At 32.4% G+C, this 22,769-nt stretch overlaps 1 protein-coding gene and 1 long non-coding RNA gene across 4 annotated transcripts in view; one reads left to right on the top strand and one right to left on the bottom strand.

The window, feature by feature from the left end:
- The window catches only part of LOC126920766 (uncharacterized), a 123,665-nt gene that overhangs the window by 100,078 nt on the left and 818 nt on the right, over window positions 1–22,769 (bottom strand). For both annotated transcript variants that reach the window (XR_007712085.1, XR_007712086.1), the window contains exon 2: window positions 11,443–11,548. This is a non-coding gene — a long non-coding RNA (uncharacterized LOC126920766). The remainder of the gene's footprint in view (window positions 1–11,442; window positions 11,549–22,769) is intronic.
- Window positions 18,463–22,588, top strand: LOC126920754 (probable DNA double-strand break repair Rad50 ATPase). 2 transcript variants are annotated; one of them, XM_050731493.1, is made up of 7 exons: window positions 18,463–20,296; window positions 20,391–20,499; window positions 20,578–21,497; window positions 21,578–21,780; window positions 21,841–22,097; window positions 22,156–22,318; window positions 22,403–22,588. In XM_050731493.1, the coding sequence occupies exons 1-7, from the start codon at window positions 18,801–18,803 to the stop codon at window positions 22,420–22,422; spliced, it is 3,168 nt and encodes a 1,055-aa protein (XP_050587450.1). In that variant the 5' UTR covers window positions 18,463–18,800; the 3' UTR covers window positions 22,423–22,588. The 2 variants fall into 2 exon arrangements, with proteins under 2 accessions (XP_050587450.1, XP_050587449.1); XM_050731492.1 differs by having other exon boundaries at window positions 18,464–20,296; window positions 22,156–22,314.

Here is a 22,769-nt window from a genome sequence, read left to right as displayed (position 1 = left end):
GAACAGTACGCGCCCGTCGGATACTTACGCGCCCGTTCGTAACGTTATTCGAACAACGACTTTGTTTCTTTCAGCGATACGGTGTTTTCGCCTTCGAACATGAATAACAACGATGCAACAATTGCTGTGACCTGCGCTTCTGAAAGAACGCTGCCAGGAAACAATGGCTCGACTTATTTCGCTGATCAGAGAAAATTAGAGATTTTTTTCAATTTTAACTATTTGACTTCAGTCTTTCTTTACGAAATAAGGAGAAATTATAAAATTTAAAGCTTCTTTACTAAAATAATAAAAAGCACATTAGTTTCCCGAGATTCTCAATTTATTTTTTTATTTCAGCAATAAAATAAAGCTTTTAAAAATGAGATTGGGGTCACGATAGATTAGCTTGAAAGATATTTTAATTTCAATTTTATCGAACTTGTATAAAGGGTAAAAGAGAAATGCGCGCGAAGGTAGTGGCATTACGTCTTGCTTTACATACGTATAACTTGGTTTACTTGCAAGGAACACCCTGTGTATGGTTAAATAAACGAGAGTTTTCTGCTTTCTAAAATAGTTTTAAATTTAAATACACGATAAGTGTAGGGTATGATATTTAGAGTAATGAGTATGGAATATTTCAATTGAATTTATCACTGGAAGGTTTTATGTTAATATTTCACTGAAATTAATTACGATGCTGGTACACACGGAATTTTTCAATGAATTTCCAAGTAAATTTTACTGTTCGTTGCACGCTTTTAAAGTCTTAACTTTTGAATTAAACCGATTACAATAAATATGTCAGGTTTTATGAGTGTGAATAGAGTATTTCTGTTATATGAAGTGATTTTTGCGCAACACGTAGTGTGTAAAGATTAGTAAAGAATTTTAAAGGTATCGATAATGTTTGTATGTGTAAAGTGAATTTGGTTATTTGATTATGGTATCAATACTATAAATCATAAGGTATGTTAAAATAATTTCAAATTGGAAAATTCTATAATTCATGAAATCGAAACTAAAAATCAGGTGTAAAATATACAATAGATCTTTTAATAAACCTACTAAAAGTATAAAATAACAGAATACGTTATTTTATATTAATTTTTATTTTATTTTCCGTGACAAATCGTAAATATTAAAAGTGATTATAAACTTTTCAGTGATAGTACATACGTATATGATAACATACATAGTAACATATATATATGATACATTTGTATAAATTATTATAAAGATATTTAATAATGTTAAATTTAATAATACTACGAAAGAGTAAAAATTTTTATTAAAAAATTGTGCTTTTCGATTAAACGTAGATTGATCAAATGACAAGTGGTAAAAAAATTTAAATAGCTCATTTTGAATCGTGCAACGTTCGTCCGAACCAATTTTCGCTAAAATCAATATTTGCGGAGGTGCTGAAGTGGGTCCAGTTACAGTCAACGTTCGCAAAAGCATACGAATGGTTGCATTCGTTTACGAACCAATCTTGTTTTGTAAAAATTTTGACATTTTTACTTATCAAGCCGAATTGCTTCTGATTAAACTATGAAAAATATAGATATTTAAAAAATAGTGGAACTACATAGATTTTTTTAATTAAGAGAGAGATAATGGAATTAATTTTATCTTGGAACTTTAAAGCCTATTTAATAAAATCATCAAATTGTAAAATTGTATTACAAACTTGTTCTTCATTTATGATTTCTCCTTATTAGGGGTACAATATTCTAGTTCACTAGGGTCTTGATTTCCCTAACGATCTGTACTATGAGAAGATAAAGCGAAGACAAAGTAGAGTCTATTCCCCATTCACAAGCGTGGATAATATAAACTGAGTAAACTCCCTTAATTCTTCATGAATATCTACAATATCATTTGTAACTATTTCATTACCAATCGTTACCATTCGCAAGAAGAAGAAAGATTTCACTCCACTAACTTCACTATCCGTTGACTCTACCAATATGAACCCTTTTCCTTGCCTAAGAACTCAGCCAACGAGCGGAGCCAGTAACCATCCTAGCAATCGAGTCAGCTGGCTCCATGACCACATAAAACGCCACCTATCGCCGGCAGATTGGAAATAATCGGAATAAAGTGATTCCCCGGAATAATAGCAGGCCCTCCCAGCCTCCCTGTGCCCTGGTTCTCGAATATGAGCTAAGAGAAACGAGAACGGGGCTGTAGAGAGGAAAAAGAAGAAGAGAAAAGAGAAGAAAAAGAACGAATCGTGCTACGTCGATGCAGAATCGGACTGTAGCATCCAGTTCAACAATATAGACTCTTTTTACTGTCAAGATAGATAATGGAACATCGAATAAACAATTGTACGAACTACGAAAGAATCGGCGACGTAATAGTAGGATTTTATCCTGCAACGTCATTCGTTGTAGATTATAAACTCGTCCTTCTTTATCTTACATTCTTCTGAAGAAAATTTGTTCTTTGCGTTATCTACTTTGAGATGAGTCTTAATTGTTAGCTGTGCAGTAAATTAATTCAACTTTGAAATCATCCAAATTTGACGATTCTTTAAACTGCGTAATAAGTGAGTCTTTTGAATATCAGCTACGTGATGTGGTAAAAATATTAATACTATAATTCTAAGAATTTCATTGAACTCTCTTAATACTGATATCTCTCATCACTGTTTGCCCATATAATAGGAGTTTACATTCGGATAAGTGAATTCAGCCAGTATTAATTCATTTAATTAGACACTAACTATAACTTCATTCAAATAAATGGAGTTCACGTAAACAAAGTTCTAGCGTATATAAAAATTCCAATGTGTCACTAATTTTTATATTATCTTTAATATATTTAACAATGATTTTATACATATGATATGAATTTCTAAGATTCAAATCATATATATTCGGGTGCTTACTATAATCTTTTCCAAATAGCATTGTAGCATTCGTGCAAACGAATACTGTATATAAAAATTCTAAGATGTCCCTAATACAATAGAAACATGCATAACGCGGTACTCGTATAATACGATCAAAAAGTTGGCCCTGTGCAATGCGATTTGGGAAAATAATATACTTCTTAAAACAATAATAATCGAAGAAATATTTCAGTATTCAGTAAATTCATAGAAACTTACTCATTATACAGGATCGTGTTGTATACTATCCCTAACATATTCAACAACGATTTCATTCATATCTATCAATATTTGAGATCAAAATCATATGTATGCGTCTTGGAGAGTCCTCAGGTCACAGGCTTTCCCTTTTAACCGAGAACTTGTGCACACCGTTAAAATGATGTCGCGTCTACAGCTTGGACTATGGTCTGGACGCGTTTTTTTCCCAACACAGTCCATTAGGAGCCGTTCCTCTCACGAAGATCGAGAGCGTCGGGCGCCAGAAGGAAAAAGAGGCGATTGGGGTGCCGCACCGCGGCGAACATCAGTCAGCATCACTTGTCATCGTTTGAGCGATGAGCAATGCCGGTTTACGCGCGCTCACTTCGCCAGATATTATGCGAAACGAGCGGAGGATTCTTCTCTTCTACGATCGTGTTCGTCTCGACGAGCCTTTTGCACCGCTATAAATTTATGCTATACCCCGAGAGAAAGATGCGCGTGGAAATAGTGAATACCATGAAAAGAAGGGGTTCGGAGACGTAACAGAACTCGCTGAGTAATTTGCTGCATTAATAATAACCGAGATCCGACTCCTTTTGAATATACCACTTAATCCGGATGTACACACAGCTAGAAGAGTATATTTATCGTCGCAACTCCTTACGACGATAGCGGTACCTTCGATCATAGTTTTATTCATTTATAGTGTTAATTTATATGTCGTTTAAAACGTAATCTTGTATCATTTTATTTTTTGAATCACTTGTTCTTCTTTCCTGAAATTATTTTAGTAGAGAGGGAGGAAATCCTATGTAATGTAGACTTCGTGGATAAGTTGGTACATTATAATAAAATAATACTTTTAAAGCAATATACATGAAGCGACGAAACGACTGATTCGATTTTTAAATAATGACCAACAAACGTTGGCTGCTAATATAATGGATCATCTATTTTTTCTACGAATAGTATTATCTTTACGAAGCTTTGAAATCTTATTATCTTTACGTAGGTAATATATTATAACTAAAACGTATTTCTCAACCGTATGAGTCGACATTTTGAAACTTCAATTTTTAATACCGTTCAAATCATCCAAACAAAAACATCGTTCTGAAACAGTTCTTTTCCAAACTTCGATACAAAGAAAATCGAAGCTTTCAACTCTCTGAGGTAGCAATTCGTAGGAATTTTTTCGAGGAGATGAATGAATTGAATTCATAGAACGAAAACCAGGATTGTTTCAAGAATTCTCTGCGTGGAAACAAGAGTGCGTTCGCAAAAAAGTATAGATCCGTTTCTAACGACCCAAAAGCCGGAACGATAGTTTGATTTTATACCTTTCAGTGATCAGAGAATTGTGAAAGTGGATTGCTGCAGGCAACAGGTACGCTGAATAACTGACCCAGCCTTAGTTTTCGAGCAGTTTGCGTTGATAAAAAAATCCGTACGTAACGTATGTATGTATGGAAATAGGCGGGGCATTCTGTTACATGCGCGATTGAAAAGCTAACTTCATCGGGTCAAAGGTTCAAACGATATGAGCATCCATCCATTCTATCGTGTCGTTACATTCGGAATATTGTATTTTTCAAGGAATTCAGATTCAGTAGAGCCTCAAGTTGACCACCGCCGGTGACAATATTGAGAAATGTAACATACATACGTATTACGTGTTATACTATATATATATATATATATATATATATATATATATATATATATATATATATATATATATATATATATATATATATCGTTGACCTTCTATAAATCTATCGTGTATTTACGTACATCTCTTAATATCTGGTATTTATCTCCTTATAAGATATTATCACAATAATAATTTGAAATATTGAATCTAATACTTAAATATATACTTAATGTGCAATTTTTGATTAATTTGATAAATTAAAATCGTATCTCGATAACGAATATTCAGTTTTTTCCCCCTTTATTTTACTAACATATTGCTTCGTTATAATTGCTTTGAAGGGATATTGATTCTTTATAAATTGACATTGCTCAACGATATTATTGTTCCGTTTGAAATGAACGTAATCCACCAAACGATTCAAACGGAATTTTCTCTCTCTCTCTCTCTCTCTCTCTCTCTCTCTCTCTCTCTCTCTTCCGCTCTTGATATTGTACGAGAAGCTTTTAAGAAAGATAAAATAGACGAATAACAGGGCAATGCTGTTTACAAGACCTGTTGTCCACGTAAAAGTACCGGTTTTACGTCTCTGATATTCGAGACGATCTGAAAATCGGTTCCAGCGAAAACGCTTTAAAATGATTAATGTCTTTGAAAATGAAGAATGCAGTTGGTTGCCGGCCCTCGAACGTTTTATCTCGTTAACGGTAGAAAACGAAGTTTGTGATGAAACGCTTCAAAATGAAATTCTGTTTGTTCCACTTCGGTTCGTGAAAAAGAACGAACAAACTTACAGTTAATGCTAGTTTGCAAGGGAATACGATAAATTTGAGTGAAAATGATTTTTAATACTTTTGCGGTGAAGTTAGTCTAGTATTAATATGAGAAACTCTGATGCGAATATATCATGTATTAATATGAACTTTTTATTTAAAAAAAGTATTCATTATTTTTTAATGTTGTTTGACAGAATGAATTATTAATTTTATTAATAGGAGTTGTTCATATTTTTCAATTAATGAATATGATTAAATATTCGAAAATTTTCAAAATATCTAACACTGGTATATTACAAAATTCTTGCTTCTAGAAATGATTTCTTAGAATTAATAAAAATGTAATGCAATAGCATTTAATTTATTTTCCATTTTATCATTAAATTGTAAAACCTCTCAAGAAGTTTTATACAAGCTAATAAAAATTAAATAGGTACTTATTATATTCACGTCTGATTACTGTTATATGAATCTATCAGAAGCCATATTAATCAACTTCATAAATTAAAGAACAGCGATAATGTATATAATACAAATACGTTTTTAAATGTTATTTAACCTTCCAGTGTTAAACGAAGTTATTAAAATAAATTATTCTTTTTTAAGAATTGAAAATTGATTTTGCACCTGGATAACAAAATTGAGAAGCTTATATATCCTTTAATATTCTGGACATGAAAATCTAATCTACTTCCTGGATTAAAATAGACATTGAGAATTAATACAAAAGCGCACACAAAATCAATAAATAACGCTCAATCAATCACATCAGAGTACGCGGATTATGTTCGATTGCATGAGTTTATCGGTAGCTGAAATCGAATGCATGTCTAAACTTCAGGAAGCCGAGGTGAATATATTCGTGAAAAAAATTTCTCGAACAAAGGCACGCTTGTCGCGTTGGAGAAATTCCTATTACGCATCCCTGTATACTCCAGGATCAGCGACGAAGAACGATAAAACGGGTATGTTCAGTTTCCGAGAATCTCTCGTGATTTTCTCTTACTGGTCCGTTTCACGACACAATATTGAAATTCAGTTCTGTTTGCTGGTGTTATATACTCGCCGCGCGTAATTCGTTTCGTGGCGCACTCGTCCACAAAGCTTTGCATGCTTCTCCGTCGTATAAATTAAATCTTCGGATCGTATAACGTCTTCGAAGCGATCAATTTTCATATTATATATTTCTAGATCTCGACTAAAAATTCGTCAAATAAACTATAGCGCCGTATGAGCATTCACTTGTAAAATGCTTTGTCTTATTGCACATGGTGGATTGTTCCGTTTAAGGAACTTCGTGTAATAGATATTTTCCAGGACATTTGTGACCGTATTAATGTGTCGACAATGTTGATACTAAAACTAATATCTAAAGCAAACAACCAGCGTATAAGACTTTTTTTAAAGAAATTAAAATTGAAGGATGGGTAATGCAAAGAGAACAACAAGATTTTACTGATAAATTGTACAAAAGCCTTTCAAATACCAAAAAAGGGGTCATGTGTATCTAGAAAAATTAAGAATTGATCATTCTGACATCGTTGTTGTCTAGCTTTAATGGAAAGTTTTTAACTGTATTTAGAATACTTGGTATGTTGAAGTTAAAATATTTTCAAAACTGATGATTTCTTGCATATGACATCGATTTACGTTTAATTAACAAATTATAATTAAAAGAATGTATAATTCCATTTTAAAAAAACCTCCGTTTTGTAACGCCTAGTTTCCACTTTTAGAATAATAAGCTTATGTTGTCGCTTTGCTTCCGTCGTTTGTCGACAAATCGTTAAAAATATTTCTAAAATAAAGTATGTGAGAAGACGGAAATTAATTTAGCTTCTTGGAAACTCGATTCACAGAAGTGAAATTATGTCATATGCTAATTGTTAATTTAATTTGCTCGTTACCTAAATTACTTGTTTAGTATTTTCTTTCGGCTTTTCACGAAGTATTATAAATAAGCGAAAGGTGTAGACAGGCAGGTAATTTAAAAATGTCATGAAATTTCATTTTGCTGTTTATAAACCAGTTCCATTGTTATTTCGCTTACAAAACAACAGAATATCGCGAAAGCATTGTTTAGAAAGAGTGTTATTTGATAATTTAGCAGTTAGAAATTTAATCAATACGCGTCAATCAATTAATTAGCTTAAATTATTAAATTAATTAGATTAAAAGAACGACATTTTATATTCTATCAAATATTCTTAATTTAATTCCAAATTTTTCATTTTCTAGTTTTAAATTACCTATTGTAAATAAAATTATCTAAATTTCGTAAAAAAAAGTATAAAAATCTGATCAGTTCGAATCAATTTACCTCGAGAGACGATATAATAATACAATTCTTTATTTTAACGTTGCATCATATAATAAAAATAATGCAACACTTTTACTGAAACAACTGTTTTGTAAACACAGTATAACATTAATCGATTTTCTCTTGAAACTTTTCTTTTTTTTTTATCATCTCTTATATGTATTTAATTGTAGCATTTTAGCGTTTCAAATATACTTGTTAATGTTCTGTCTTGTTAATGTGTATGAAAGATGTTTAAAAATGGCTAGATCTTATTCGTTTCAATACAAATCATGATTCTCTTCCTTCAAACTATCTTTGAATTACCTTTGAATATCATTGAATCAATAACAACGGAATACAGTTTCTCTATCTATCCTTTGTGCATATTTGAGCGAATATCTATCAGCAACAAGCAACTACTTGCTTGCTTTGCAGGTTTTTCACGATAATAATTCACTAATTAACGTCAAATTATCTCTTCAAGTACTTTGATATTTCGTAGAACTGTACCCGCTCGAAAAGAGGAAGGAACAATACCGATGAAAAGTATTCAGCGGTTAAAGCCAGATTCCCGCTTGTATTATCATGATATCAGTTCTATCATTATTCACCGCTTTAAAGCTAAGCTATTATTATCAGATAACGCCATATGTGAAATGTCTGGCCGATATATGTACATATATGTGCATTCTTGGAAATTGCAATTGCCATTAAATACGTGGAATGTTACTATTTAATAGCATATCGAAATGTTTAAAAATCTTTCAAATACCAACGTTTTGATTTCTTAACATTCATCGGGTGCTCGAAGAATGCTTGGCACCTATAAAGTCATTTAAAAGTTATTTCGCAATCTCGGAGCGATATGAAGAATTTTAATCATCGCTGACTTCTTTCTTTTTCCACTTTCTTCTTTTTCTACATTATATTCTCCGTTTAAATAGAAAGACACGATTTTCCAAAAGAAATTAATTCATTTCCTCGCTGTTAATCTCTTAAGAAATTACTAAATCTCAAAAAAATGTACCGGAATAAAACTTTATTATTTTAGCACATTAATATTTGTAAAATTATATTAAAAATTATTTCTCAGAAAGAGATCATATTTTTGTACTTATGATGAGAGATTAAACATATAAAATCCAGCTGCAGAATACTACAAAGGGAGAATTTTAATACTGCTACGATCCTCGAATTTTATATCTCAATCTCGTTCCCGTGTTGAAAATAAAAAGTCTTGTAATGTTTTAAGAAAAACTTTAGCATAAAATCGAAATAAATGATCTCACCTAATATGATCTTCGTATACATTAGATATACATACACCATGACTCACAAAAGTATTCAAACATTTGACATAGAACATTTTTATGAATATATTCTGTGCGTTATATAAAAAAAAATTTGACATTTCAGTAGTACATAAGGCTTACTGATATAATGGGTAATTGACTTCAATTATTCAATAAATGTGTCTCAATAATTTTGTAAAAAAGTGACTAAAAAGTTGACTTTTCTAAAATGTAATAAATATCTTATAACGTCAATATATGTATATTGTCTGATTTGTTTTAAACTTTACCAATGTAATCATGTTAATTGTATCATGCCGCATCTTATACAAAATGTTCTGTATAACACAGTATATTCCAAATGAGTTCCCACAAGTGTTCCAGTATTTTCGTGAGGATACATATCTTTTGCCAGTCTATTTCGTTCGAATTTTCCAATTTCCGCCTCTTTTTCTACTTTCAACCCAATTGCAAATGCCCAATCGACCAAAACAAATAACAAATTTCTCGCTAATAATCATTTCGCCATTTTTTAACTGCTATCAATACGTGTACATTTGTCACCAATTTTACTCGCTCTATTATTTCCTTCCACAAGAATCGTTCTTTTTTTCCTTTCTCTTTGCGACACTTCGATTAATACTGGCGTGGAAACCGAACCGGAAACATATCAGATCACTCGAACGGCAACAACGTGACGTAGCTGTTTTTATTGCAAGTCGAATAATTAATAACAACTGGATATATGTTGCGATAAAAAGCTTAGAAGAGAAATACTGGATGAATTGGCGTCACGTGGCTTAATAAAACCAGGATCGTTTTATATCGATGGTAAGCCTTCGCTGAACCGCGTCGATCGTTAAACGGATTATTTAACGTATATACAGCCATGAATTTGCTCGCTTATGCGGCTGCGGTTCCCGTTCGTATAATAGCCGCAACGAACGCGACCCGCCAATTACCTTAATCGATGTTTAACGTTTACTGCCGCTGCCAAACTCGGTATTCGACTTCTAACATCCACAAACAAAATCACGGATATTGTTAAGAGTTAGTCGTCACCGTGACGAGGACCGAGGAAACGGTTTATTGTATCATAAATAAGTGTAGTTATTAGTACACTGCATTTATGGAAAATTCGCAGGTGCATAATTCATAGAATCCAGACAATATTCAAAAATATATAAAATATGAAGACTTACAGGAGAACTCGATAAGTCGCAATTTCTATTTTTTTATAGCCGAACCTGAATTTTTCCACTATCTTCATAATATGAAATATATTGCTAGTCGTGATAAAACAAAAGAAGATCCAGAATTTGAATTTCTATAATATTTATCAATGATGTAGGATTAACATGTTATACGCGTAAGTATAATTACTGTGAAGAATAAAATAAAATTATAAAATAAAAATACATATAAAAACATATATGTATGTATCCAATTTCTAATTGATAAAATTGGAAAAGAAAATCCTTCTATCGGCTGATGAAGTTAGAACAGTTCTATCATGGAACAAGACATTCAAACTCAGCAGACTGTGTAACTACGTTTTTCTTTATTAGATTCCTAAAGTAGAGAATTCTCCGGTAACATTTTTATTGTTCTTTTTCATATTATAACAACTCGTATGCTCTGTTCAATGGATCGTATATTCGTTTCTTTATCTTTCTAAAATACGTAGGTTTACGCGCGGCTGGCTACTTCGCGGGATCGACGTTCGTCCAAACGTCTTCAGAAGGAATAAATAATTCTGAAGAACGAGGTAAAACGTCGCGGTAAATGCAAAGATCGATCGAGCTTATAGCGTACTTTGCGACGAGAACCATTTCGAGTTTACTGCCGACTGAGCGTCCAAAACGATTGACTCCGATTCTATCTGCGATATTACAAAGACGAAATTTATTCGATCTTTACCGTACAAGTGAAATGATCTCGAGAATGAATCATCGAACATCATTCAGTTTTGTTCGAGATCAAAATTGGTTCCAGTACGATCGTGCTTTCTAGTTATATGAAAATGACACGTAAATACTTCGTTATAAATTATGAAGCACTACTTTCAATACGATAAATTCATTACAGGATACCAAATGAAATAGTGTATGTATATAAATGAATAATACACATTAATATTTAATAGGAAGTTAATAAAACGGAAGAAAAAGAATCATGTGGCAAAGAGTAACAGAAAATAAACATTTAAAAAATTATAATAAATAACCGGTAAGATAGCTAAGTTTTTAAATTTCTAGAACGTGCGAGTATTTCAGACTGGTTCTTATAAATGTTTCTTATATTTAGGTTGATAGAAATTTCTAACGTACCTACACCAAAGCAATTTTTCATTTTAATTTTTCTCCAAAATATGACGCTCCTGATAGATTCCTCTTGAAATCGTAGATATTTTAGACTTTCGTATCTTTCGATCACCTGAAAAGGAAGATGATAGTTATAAAATAATAACAATATAGTCATAAAATAATAGTTATAAATGATAACAGAAATATATTTATCAAGTTTTGGTATTATATTTAAAAATCAATATCCCTGAGAATAGTATACATCGTAGTATAATTTTGTTGGATATATATTTGTTGACTTTTCCATTGCTCGTAGCTCTATCGCAGAAGCAAGCTCGGTCATAGCGATAAATATAATAAAATAATCGAAGAGAGGAGTTGAGGTAGTTTTCACGGCTGGGTAAGGCTGACGCAGAGCAGAACGATATACCGTGAATGCTCCGGATGGATACATGTGAAGAGATACGGATGCCGTCTCGAGAAGAGAACAGAAGACACGAGGGTGCAGAAGCCAGAAGCCAGCGGCGAGGGAATTGGAAGAGAGCGAAAGGGAGAATCGGGTCCCGATGCACTGCAGAGACAGCATAGCCATCGGTCTTGCCGCGGTTTTCCAAGATCCTCGAGTTTATCTCCGAGAGTTTATCTTCAGGAACGGCAGGGAAGTGATCTAAGTTTCATCCGGTTGGCGGGCCGTCAGACTCGAGGCTATTCGGCTGCTGGTTATCTTTCAGTGGTGTCAAGAGCCTTGCCCAACGCAGCTTTCGATAACGCCCTTTTCGCGTAGTTACACGACAATCTATCATGCCACCAAAAACCTATTTTGTATCCTGCATAATGTTCGCGTGCGACCACGTTTTCGAACCTGTCTGCCATTCAACAAGGAGAACGAGAATATTCGTGTATAAAAAGCTGACTGCTTTATTGTTGAAAGCAATTAATTTCGTCTATGGATATGTTTGTTTTCAACTCTGCAGCATTCCTTTAGTTATTTTTTTTTTTCAGTAGGGTTCAGAATTTTGAAATTTGATTGGAAATAATTAATTACAATATCAATTTCTAGAAAATAGGTAGAAATATATAATATTGAAGACAGGCCTGATTTAATTTTAGTTATGGTTATTTATTGATTTGTATTTCTTATATACGAAGACAGCTCCCTTTTCTGCACAGTTCAAAAATAATTACTTTTCTTTTAGCAAACGAAACGTTATCTTTATATTGTAGCAGTCATATTTCAGATACCGAAAAGTAAAATAAAAATGGAATATTCCTCTAGTGTGTCAGTAAATAGTGTAAATATACTATTAAACTCTGGAATGAATCATTTTAAGAATTCTAAAGCTACGTTAACCGATCTAGTTCTACTTAATCTAGTTCCACTTAATTCTACCGTTGTCAAATACATTTTAATAAAATACAGATAATATTCATTTAAAATTCCCAGTAGTACATCATGTAAAATAAATACATAAAACAATATAGCATCAGAAGGCAATACGTGAAATAATTTTTGATGCGAGTATCAAGTTGTATAAAACATATTACGGAACATTTAATTTGTCATTTTATCGAATAATTTAATATTCTGCATTTTTTCGGTTAAATTTCGTATTCAACAGCTATTATATTACCTTATCAATTATCCTTTTTGCACGAAATATTCCTATAGATTGTGAAATATTTCGTTTGATAATAAAGAGATACTCTGAACAATATCAATAACGATTACACAAAAAGTGAAAAAACGAGAACTTGGAAACAAGCAATTGCTGCATTTCTAAATATATAAATATAGAATTAATTATTAAGCAGATAAAACGATTAAAAATATAAAAATGTCAAATTATCTAAAATTCCATTATTTCCATTGTTATTAAACTAAAAAATATATGTATTACTATTTGCAAATGATTAAAATACTTGTACGTCAAATAATCCTTAAAACTTTTCTTTGTCTACGATAATATTTTCTTTTTCGAATAATATGAAACGTCGGAAGATAAAGTTTTACACAAGAAGAAATTATTATTTTACGTCGACAAGAAGAATTATCATCATTCCGAGTATAATACAATTTTCAAAGTACTTTATGCATATTCCTTGAAGCGTACTACTTTGAAGTTCCTTCGTTCTTCTGCATTCACGTGTAGGCAAATTTTAGACCAGCACCTTTACATACCCTGTTTACTCTTGGTGTCACGTTCTAAGGCATAGCATCACTTCAGCGACAAAGAGAATTGTTACTTTCGTATCTAAAATTTCTTGGAAGGAAAAAGGTAAGCACTTAAAACAATACAACGTAAGAAAATGAAGGTTTAACATGTAAAAATATATTTGAGTAAGAAATATATTACGATGTATTTCAACAAAATTATAAGTTGGTAGATTTCGTTGTTAAACATTTATAATAGTCCTCTTACAATAAAATTTTTGTAACGTTTAACGTTTATTATATCAAACATAATAAATTGGAATCTCTCTCTCTCTCTTTCTACAATATTAATTTATTGTATATTAAAACATGGATGTTGCTTACGCAGAAAAGTACCCTTTTGAATATATCTCAATGTCCAATTGGAAATGATATATTCAGTGAAAAAGATGCATGTCGTTCTCTTTTATTATTTCGTTTAAACTCTCAGACCGATTACATCATAAAATAAGCAACAAATGTTTCGACTGAATAAGATTTGTGAGATTATTTTATTGTAAACTTCTTCTCATATTGCTTAAGCCAATTTAAAAAAAGTTATGCTTTCGTTTATTACTTTGCTTCATTGCATTGGTTTCGAAACTATCGTTTTTATGACCAATTTTTATGACGAAATGTCATTTTCTAACCACAAAGGATATGATCCTTTTGATTACAAAAGAGTATTATTTTCATCAACAATTAAAATATTGATTTTTCGAAATTCTACGGGAATGTAATATAAACTTCATAGACATATGTCTAATTACGATGGAAGTAAAAATGGTGTAACATATTTGACAGATAATTCGAGAAGTACCTGATCCATTTCTCTCAACGATCTATCTCTACCAGTTGTCCTAACTCTCCTATTTTATCCTCCGCGGAGCAAAAGAAATATAATTAATTCTCGCATACAAAAAATTAACACGCTCCATTTCCACCGGGAAGATCTATCGTTACAGAGCGAGAGCCATACGCGAAATACAATATTTAGCCGAGCACGAGCAAAGAAACATTTTTCGACAGATACGCTCCGATAGCCGACTTGAATAAACATTGCATCGTGTGCAACGTGTGTATACAGAATTTAAAAGGAAAACAAGGAAACAGCGATATGTTCTTTGTAGCCAGTCACAGCCGCAGACAATGGGAACGGGCAAAGCACGCATTCAATTCCAGTGACCGTGAGTAGATGTACCATTCGACTGGACGATCGGCAGAGTATAAAGGGTTAAATTTGCTTTTCTTCGAACATGCAACTCCTTCTCCAGCCACAGGTCCACAGGGATCGTTAGGCCCGAGTTATTAGTTATCAGCCGATTCCCACGGCGTTGTCAATGTTCTCCTCTCCTTGGTCCAGGTTATTGATCGACCGTTCGGAAGATTCCTGGCACCGGGGTCACTTCTAGTAGACTGCTCGTCCAGCAGGAAACAGAGTGGTAGTTATCCCCGGAAAGAAGATCAGCCAACGAACTTATTGATTGTACTTTCGAACTTGTTCTCCCTCTCTGTACGGTGGTGTCTGCTGACTATTGCACACTGTCGCAGATCAAAGATACTTCAAGCCTAGTGATCCTCGTCAAATTTCGTCGCGTCTGCCCGTTTCCACGGAATCCTTGTTTCCACTACTTGTCCTGTTCGGTATCTGTTTGCTTCACCAGTATCGTATAACTGTCATCTTCATCTATAACGAAAGATGCAAAGATAGTTTTCGTCTACATTTTATCCAAAGCGAGCAGTGAACAAAATGAAGCCAATCTCTGTTTTTTGATGAACTGAATCGATGATTCGTTCGTAGCAGGTTTCCTTCGCTCTTCCGATATTTCAGGGCAACATTCATTACTTCAGTCGCTGATATTTTGAAAATTAGCAAAATTCGATTATCGGACAAGTATACTGTAACAAATAGTTCAGCTTTCACATTTCACGTTCACCGTGGATGAATCATTTGCGATGCGCATCGAAAGCGTAAAAGTGTAAATTCGTCGACGTGCATTGGAAATTCATAGCAACGATCGTGATAGGAAACGATCGACCAACGGAACAACTCCAGTTCGCGAAATTGTCAGGTTAAGTGTAAACCAATCGTACTCGAGTGCCTCTGAAATGCGTCATCTTCCGCTTTAGTAAACACAGCGAAATGTTGATCCACCGAATCTTGGTCAACGGGAGCACGGACGACTGTGCCTCGAGTTCAACTACGCTCCTTCCATGCGCTGCGTCTTTTCATGCGAAACATACCGATTATTCTCTTGTATCTAATTTGGATAACTGACGCAATTTATTCTTAAAATAAGCTGTAAAGAGATCTAGGGCTAAGATTGTGGAAACAAGATGGCGTGTTACAGCTCAATGGAGGAAGCGTCCATTAATCGAGGCATTAGCTGTTTACGGTTCGATAAACGGAGAGAATTACGTTTCTATCGATAATTTATACTAAGTGGACTCCGAAATCTAGATAGTAGAAAAGTAGGTATCTAAATGTTCTATAATAGGATACTCCTGTGGTCTTTAGATAAAAGGATAGTTAAAATTAAAGGATAGTCAAAGATAAATGAAGATTATCAAAATTGTATTTTTGTTTTGTGAATTAGAATTAAATTTATATTTTTGTCATTGCCTTCATTGTCACTATAATTCTGACTATCAATGTATAAAACATACAAATACACATTGGAGACCAATAGTTGTAGACTAATCGACCGATGGTACTAGGTAGTCTGTTGTGATTAACAGTGAAAACAGTGTTCGTCGAAATTAATTTCTGTTCAAATAAATAAGAATTTGTAAGTTTAGAGTATTCAAATTGTAATGTATCACATAGCTACTTGGTCCCTGCCAAAATATACATATGCATAAATAATTTAGGGGTCTTAAAAAATTCTTGCCACGCAATTGTTCAACAGATAATCTATTTCTTGAACTGAGAACTTCGATACTATTTTAAGAAGTTGCCAATCGTTGAAAAATACTCTTTATTATTTTATTAAGCAGAGATCGCGAAACAGTTGATCGAGTGAAATTGTCTCCATTCCTAGCCACCATCTTTTAGTCGTAGAATCAATAATTCAAGAGATACGACGAATGACAACTTCAGAAACTTGAAGAAACATTAACGTATAACAAAAGTTGAAGCAGTTGATCGGGTCGATTGACCCGCATACCGTTCTTCGCATCGCCGGGGAAACTAAACGACTAAGAACGATATCAGGGATATGGAAGAGGACGTGGGATTGTTTGCACTATATAGATATACTTATGCGAACTACGTTTACCATATATTAAACACACAAAAGAGAGATTATTAATACCGTGTAAGAAGTATCAAATTTTATTAGCATTTACAAGAGTTGTAGTAGTGAGAATCATGGAAAGCAAACGAAGAATTAAAAGAACCCGACATTACGCAGGTACGTAAGTTTCTAAAATGAAATGATCGAAATATGATATAACTTTTTAGTAACTAACTCGAGTTAATTACGAGCGAATTTGATACGAAACTCGTTAGCTGTATTCGTGTAAATTGATCGTTGCCAGGCTATGTAGGTATATCGTTGCCAACCTATATAGGTATATCATAAGAATGTCGTTTATGCTTTCACTCCGTCCCTTATTCTCGTTCGTTTAGAGAACAGGAATGGAAAGAAAGGATTAGCACTTTATTATCGCTATAGTTCGTTAGTAAATGAGGTTAATGGCTGTTACAGCTTCAGCAAACCGCGTTCAACCCCGGAATCGAATCGTGCCACCGAACTCGATACCTAATCGTAAAGTAATATTCCACGCAACCTCGGAATTCTACACCACGTACTGAACTTCCAAATGGATCCGAAGCTCGTTCTCGAACGTTCAGAATCGCGTAATCTGCGTTTTTTTTTCAGAGAGATCATCTTCGATGTTCCCCACAATATTGTCGCAAAACGTACACCGAACACGAAGATTATCGTTCTTGAATCGCAAACAATAACGTCAACAATTTGTTGAATGATTGGACTTCGTATTGTTTCCGGCTTTATATCCTGGAAAGCCAGCATAATGACTCCGTACGGATGTACGTTGCGCTGGATAGAGTAATTTTATGTTATCATCAAACATTCAAAGTTCTTAAAAAGAATTTTTCGAACATTCATTTTTTTTCAGTGTTCTTCTATATTCAAGTGAAATAAAGGAAAATGATTTAGTTTAGCTTCGTCTGACCAACGTTTTTAATATAATTATAACGACCGAAATAAGTTGTATTTCTTCTGCACGTAAAATAAAATAAACAAACAATTAATTTAAAATTTAGTATCTCATTTCCTTATTTCCTTTAGTTTCGTATTTCTTTTTTTATTTTCGATATGTGGTATATTGGAATACAAAGAAGTATAATTAGATTTCTTTCGACATCTTTTTCTTGTAATAACATAACATTTTCTTCTAATACAATACCAATTTCAGGGGATGAATAGTTCTCACGACCAGTTCGTATATTTCTACACATACATATCATATAGATTTCATAAGGATAGAACGTAGCATAAATTTATATTTCATTTTTGTGACAAAATGAAAAATGAAAAGTGGAAAGTGGAAATAAAATATATATCTAATATAAATGGAGAACGGAAAACGATAAAGCTTTATGAATAAAAGGATTAAATATTCAGTTGAAAGTTCAGTTATAAATCATGTCATATTGATTTCGACAACAAACTTAATAAATTCGATATGTAAATTATTTAACAACTTTTTTACTTTTTTATATATACGATTAAAGAAAAGAATTGAAAATAAATTATATTATAAAAAACATTAATTTAAAGAATTTAAAGTGCATTGTGCTGCCATCTGTCGATGGCATCAACGTATTTTTAGTTAAAACATGATGCGGATGCATCTGTTCGAATATTTGTTTGGTTAGTTTACGGATTTTTTAAAATATGTGTATCATAATGTAATTTTTTGGTGGAAAATAGAAAATGAGTGACAATCGTTTAAGAACACTTCTAAATTGTCTATACTATCGAGGTTTATAACCATCTTTTAGTATTAAATGAATAAGGTAGTGAATTCAATCTTTTGTTTACACTTTTTACTGTTTTGGAGGGATGTATAAAATATTGTGTAAATACTGTGTACATACGAACTTTTTGGGAACATACGATAATTGGATTTGATTTGCTTTGGTGAAAGGAAATTTAAATGGATGATGAGTGATTCTGATGATACAGATGTTTTGCTCTTAATTCCACCTGATCTATTCCTTGTGTCGTCATCTTCAGAATCTGATGTTAATTCTGATCGAATGAAAGATTGTTATAGTAATAAAAAAACTGGAGTAATATCCGAACTTGTGGAGCATATGCAATCATTAGAAAGCAGAGTTTGTGCTATCGAATCCAAAGATACTAGCTTAGATGCTACTTTGCTAAATAATTCATTGGAATCACAAATTCAGAGTAATTCAGTTGCCAAGTTTAGGCAAACATTACCCAAAACTAGATTTTCTGTGAGTGAAAACTGTAGCTTACAAAATACACCTGTAAAACCTCGTCAATCCTTGTCTGTTCCACCAACCCCTAATGGTCACTCATTACCAAACCATATCTATAATTCTCATCAGAATGACATAAACTTGGGGAATCGTCTCTCTGTGTCTATGGGTACTAATGCAACTAATGCTAATGAACACGATGAAAATAACCATGACTCTCTAACGTCCCAGTCCTCTGTGGTGGTTTCCCCTACTGCTTGCAATGTGGGTTTTCCGCATGTTACGGTTACTTCTCCAGGAGGGAAATTTCATTCTCATCCAGCCAATTGTAAACATACAAATAATATATGTATTAAATCTCCTTCCAATCAATTGCATTCAATGCCATCTACCTCAACTTTACTTAGCACAACAGAAGAACCACAGTCGCATTCTAAAACTAACATACCAGAAATGGAGATCTCTGATGTTGATGAACTACTTCAAGAGATGGAAGCTACTGAACTAGAATTATCAAAAAGGATAAACAGGGTTTCCATGCATAATTATCTTAAGGAACAAAATGGTATATTATCTAATGAGAGTAGCAATAGTCTTGGAAGTAAAGACTATAGGACTGCACATAGACAATCTGTTAATCGAAAATTAGAATTTAAGCCACATGAGTCAAGTGAATGTCATGATATTTTGTTATTGAAATCTAACAAAAAGTCTGATGTTTTTGCTGATATATCCTTGCCATATATTGATTCATTTCATATGAATGAGACTGATAAAATGATCTCAGAATTTAAAACATGGGGACAAAGTATGCAAAATCAAGTGTCAAAGACTGAAGAGGTAGAAAGTATAGATAAATCAATGAATTCAAGCAGTATTGATAAGTCAGTTGTTAAAGCAGCTGATACACAAAAGAGGGAACCAATTACTCAACAAATCCCTTTAAATGTAGACAATGTAAATAGTATAACTAATATGCATAATACTCAAACACATAGCACTCATAAAAAGTTAGATACTTCATTGCATAATGAATTAATACAAAGTAATACTGCAACAAAAGGTACAGAATGTAATGCATTATATTTGCCAGAACCTTACAAAAGTTTAGAACACAATGGAAATGTGCAATATATAAAGCAAACACATGATATACCACTTATTAAGAATATTGCTCATGCATCAACAAATACAGAATATTTTCCAAGGTAATTTTTGTTATAAACAAAATTATATATCTGTATGTGTGTGTTTAATAAAAAATTTAGTTTCAGGAGTAATATAATTTTACTTTTATTCTAGAAAATCTCAACGGCTTTTGTCATTATCAGATTTCTGGGAAAATAATGGTACTAAAACACAAGAAGAACTACACAGAATTAAATTAGAAGAAGAAAAATTCCGACGAGAGGTATATAAAAATTTATTTTGTCAATTTTTGTATATTTTAAATAAATTATTCCATTGAATAATAGGAAACTTTTTACAGCATTGTGAACACTTAATTCAAGAACTCCAAAAACGATTGCTAGAACAACAAGAAAAGGTAGCAGTAGCACTTAGAGTAGATAATGAAAAAAATGAATTGATAACACAATTTCATAATGCATGGTCCAAATTAAAGCAACAAGTGCATGTGTTAGAAATTGAACACAGTGCTTTGCAAACAAATCTTAAGAATGTAACAGAAAAACATCAATTAGAGATTTCAGAATTTCAATCACAGATAAAACGTTTTGAAGGTGAATTATCGAAAGCTTTAGACCTTGCAGCTGGATATAAAGAAAAAAATGACATTGCCACAAAGGAAAAGGTAGAGTTATTGAAAAATCATGCTGATGAATTGGAAAATTATAAATCATTTGTACAAGAAGCAGAAAATAGGTACGAAAAATTGAAAGTAGAATATAATAAATTAGTAGAAAAACATCAACAATCTGAAGAATCATTAAAGACTCTTCAAAAAGAGTTAGGCAAAGAACGATTAAAAGGTGGAGAAGTTAGAAACGAAATGGATGTTATTCATAAAGCTCTAGATACTTGTGAAGCCGAATTGACTGTACTCAAACAAGAAAAAGAAAATTTACAACTAAAATTAAAAGAAGAAAATAACAGAAATTTAATTCTAGAACAAAAAAATACTTCGCTGCTTTCAACTCTTGACGACGCGAAAAAAGCCGAGAAATTAGCCAAAGATGAAACTAGATATCTCGTAGAGCAAAAGGAAAAAATTAGATCTGAATTACAAGAAATTTACCAGAAACAAGTTGATGAGGTAGTAAAAGCTAAATTACAAGAATTTCAAACTCAACTTGATGCTGCTGAATCAGAATTTGTCGAGGAATTAAAAACTAGACAACAGGTTATTGCTGAATGTGCAGCTAGAAAAATTAAAGACATTATAGATAAGTATGTATTTCTTTTAAGTCTATTTCAAGTCATTTGAAGAAAACCAATAACTATATAATTATTAATAATAATTTATTCAGGCATAAATTAGAAATAAATTTACTAGAAGAAAAACATAAAGAAGAGAAAAGATTATGTGAGCTTCAGTTAGCAGAAGTTTTACAGAAATCATCCTTTTTGGAAGCGCAACTTAATTCTCAACGTGCTACTAAATCTCAACTTGCAGAACAACTTCATTCAGTGATGCAGAAACAATGGCAACAAGCTTTACGAATTATATCAGGTAGAATTATTATATTGTAACTTATTGTTTACTCATAATATAATTTATATTGATTTATAGGGGAAAATATGGAAAATTTGACTCCTCTCGAAAAAATTCATGCTGAAAAATTATTTGAATCAAGAGGTCCAAAAAAGTCTGAATCGATGCCAAACTGCTATACAAAGATTTCCCAGGAACCAACAAAGTTAATGTCGTACGTAACTGATGCACAAAATTTTCGTGATCAAAGTGAATGTACCATGACATCACTGGATGAAACTCCAGTAGCTAGCAGGAAAATATCTAAGGATGATCTCCGAAAATATGTGAGGCTGGTAAGTTCTAGTTGATTTTAATATCTATATCTGTAAAATAAGATTTGATATTTCCTAGATTGATGAGATGCAACAAGCAAAGGAAGAATTTTCAAAAATTACGGGAGGTATTTCAAGTTCACCTTTACTATGCAGAGAAGTACCAAGGAAACATTATTTAAAAAAGGAACCAAGTATTAGAGATGAGGATAATATTGTGTGGCAGCCTGTATCAGAAGTAGGTACATAGGTTTACTTCATATTATTTTAAAATATTATAATTTAGGTAAAATTTCATTAATATATACTATATTTTACATTCCTAGATTACTCAAGAAAACAGTGAATTTATTCCAATTTCACAGAAGATATCTACAAAGGGAGAACAACAAAAGGTAAAACCACCATGGAAATAATTTATGGTATTTATAAGTGGATCATAATAAGTTTATTATTAAAATATGTACAATAAATATTTTTTACTTAAATAAAATATATTTTACATATAATAATTAGTAAATAAATACTATTTTTAATTATTCTATCTTTTCCTCGAATAATAATTTTATACGCGATATAACTTTTTATTTCCGAAATTTCGTTTTAGCATTAATTATTTTATTCCGACTACTATGTAGAGGAAAAGGATGTCCGATAAAGAAATATAAACGATAACGTACGTATCTCTTTCGT

The sequence above is a fragment of the Bombus affinis genome, chromosome 9 (genome assembly GCF_024516045.1).
Source record: "Bombus affinis isolate iyBomAffi1 chromosome 9, iyBomAffi1.2, whole genome shotgun sequence".
Classification (NCBI taxonomy): domain Eukaryota; kingdom Metazoa; phylum Arthropoda; class Insecta; order Hymenoptera; family Apidae; genus Bombus; species Bombus affinis.
Note: the sequence above shows the minus strand (reverse complement) of the source record. Positions and strands in the feature narration are given on the sequence as shown.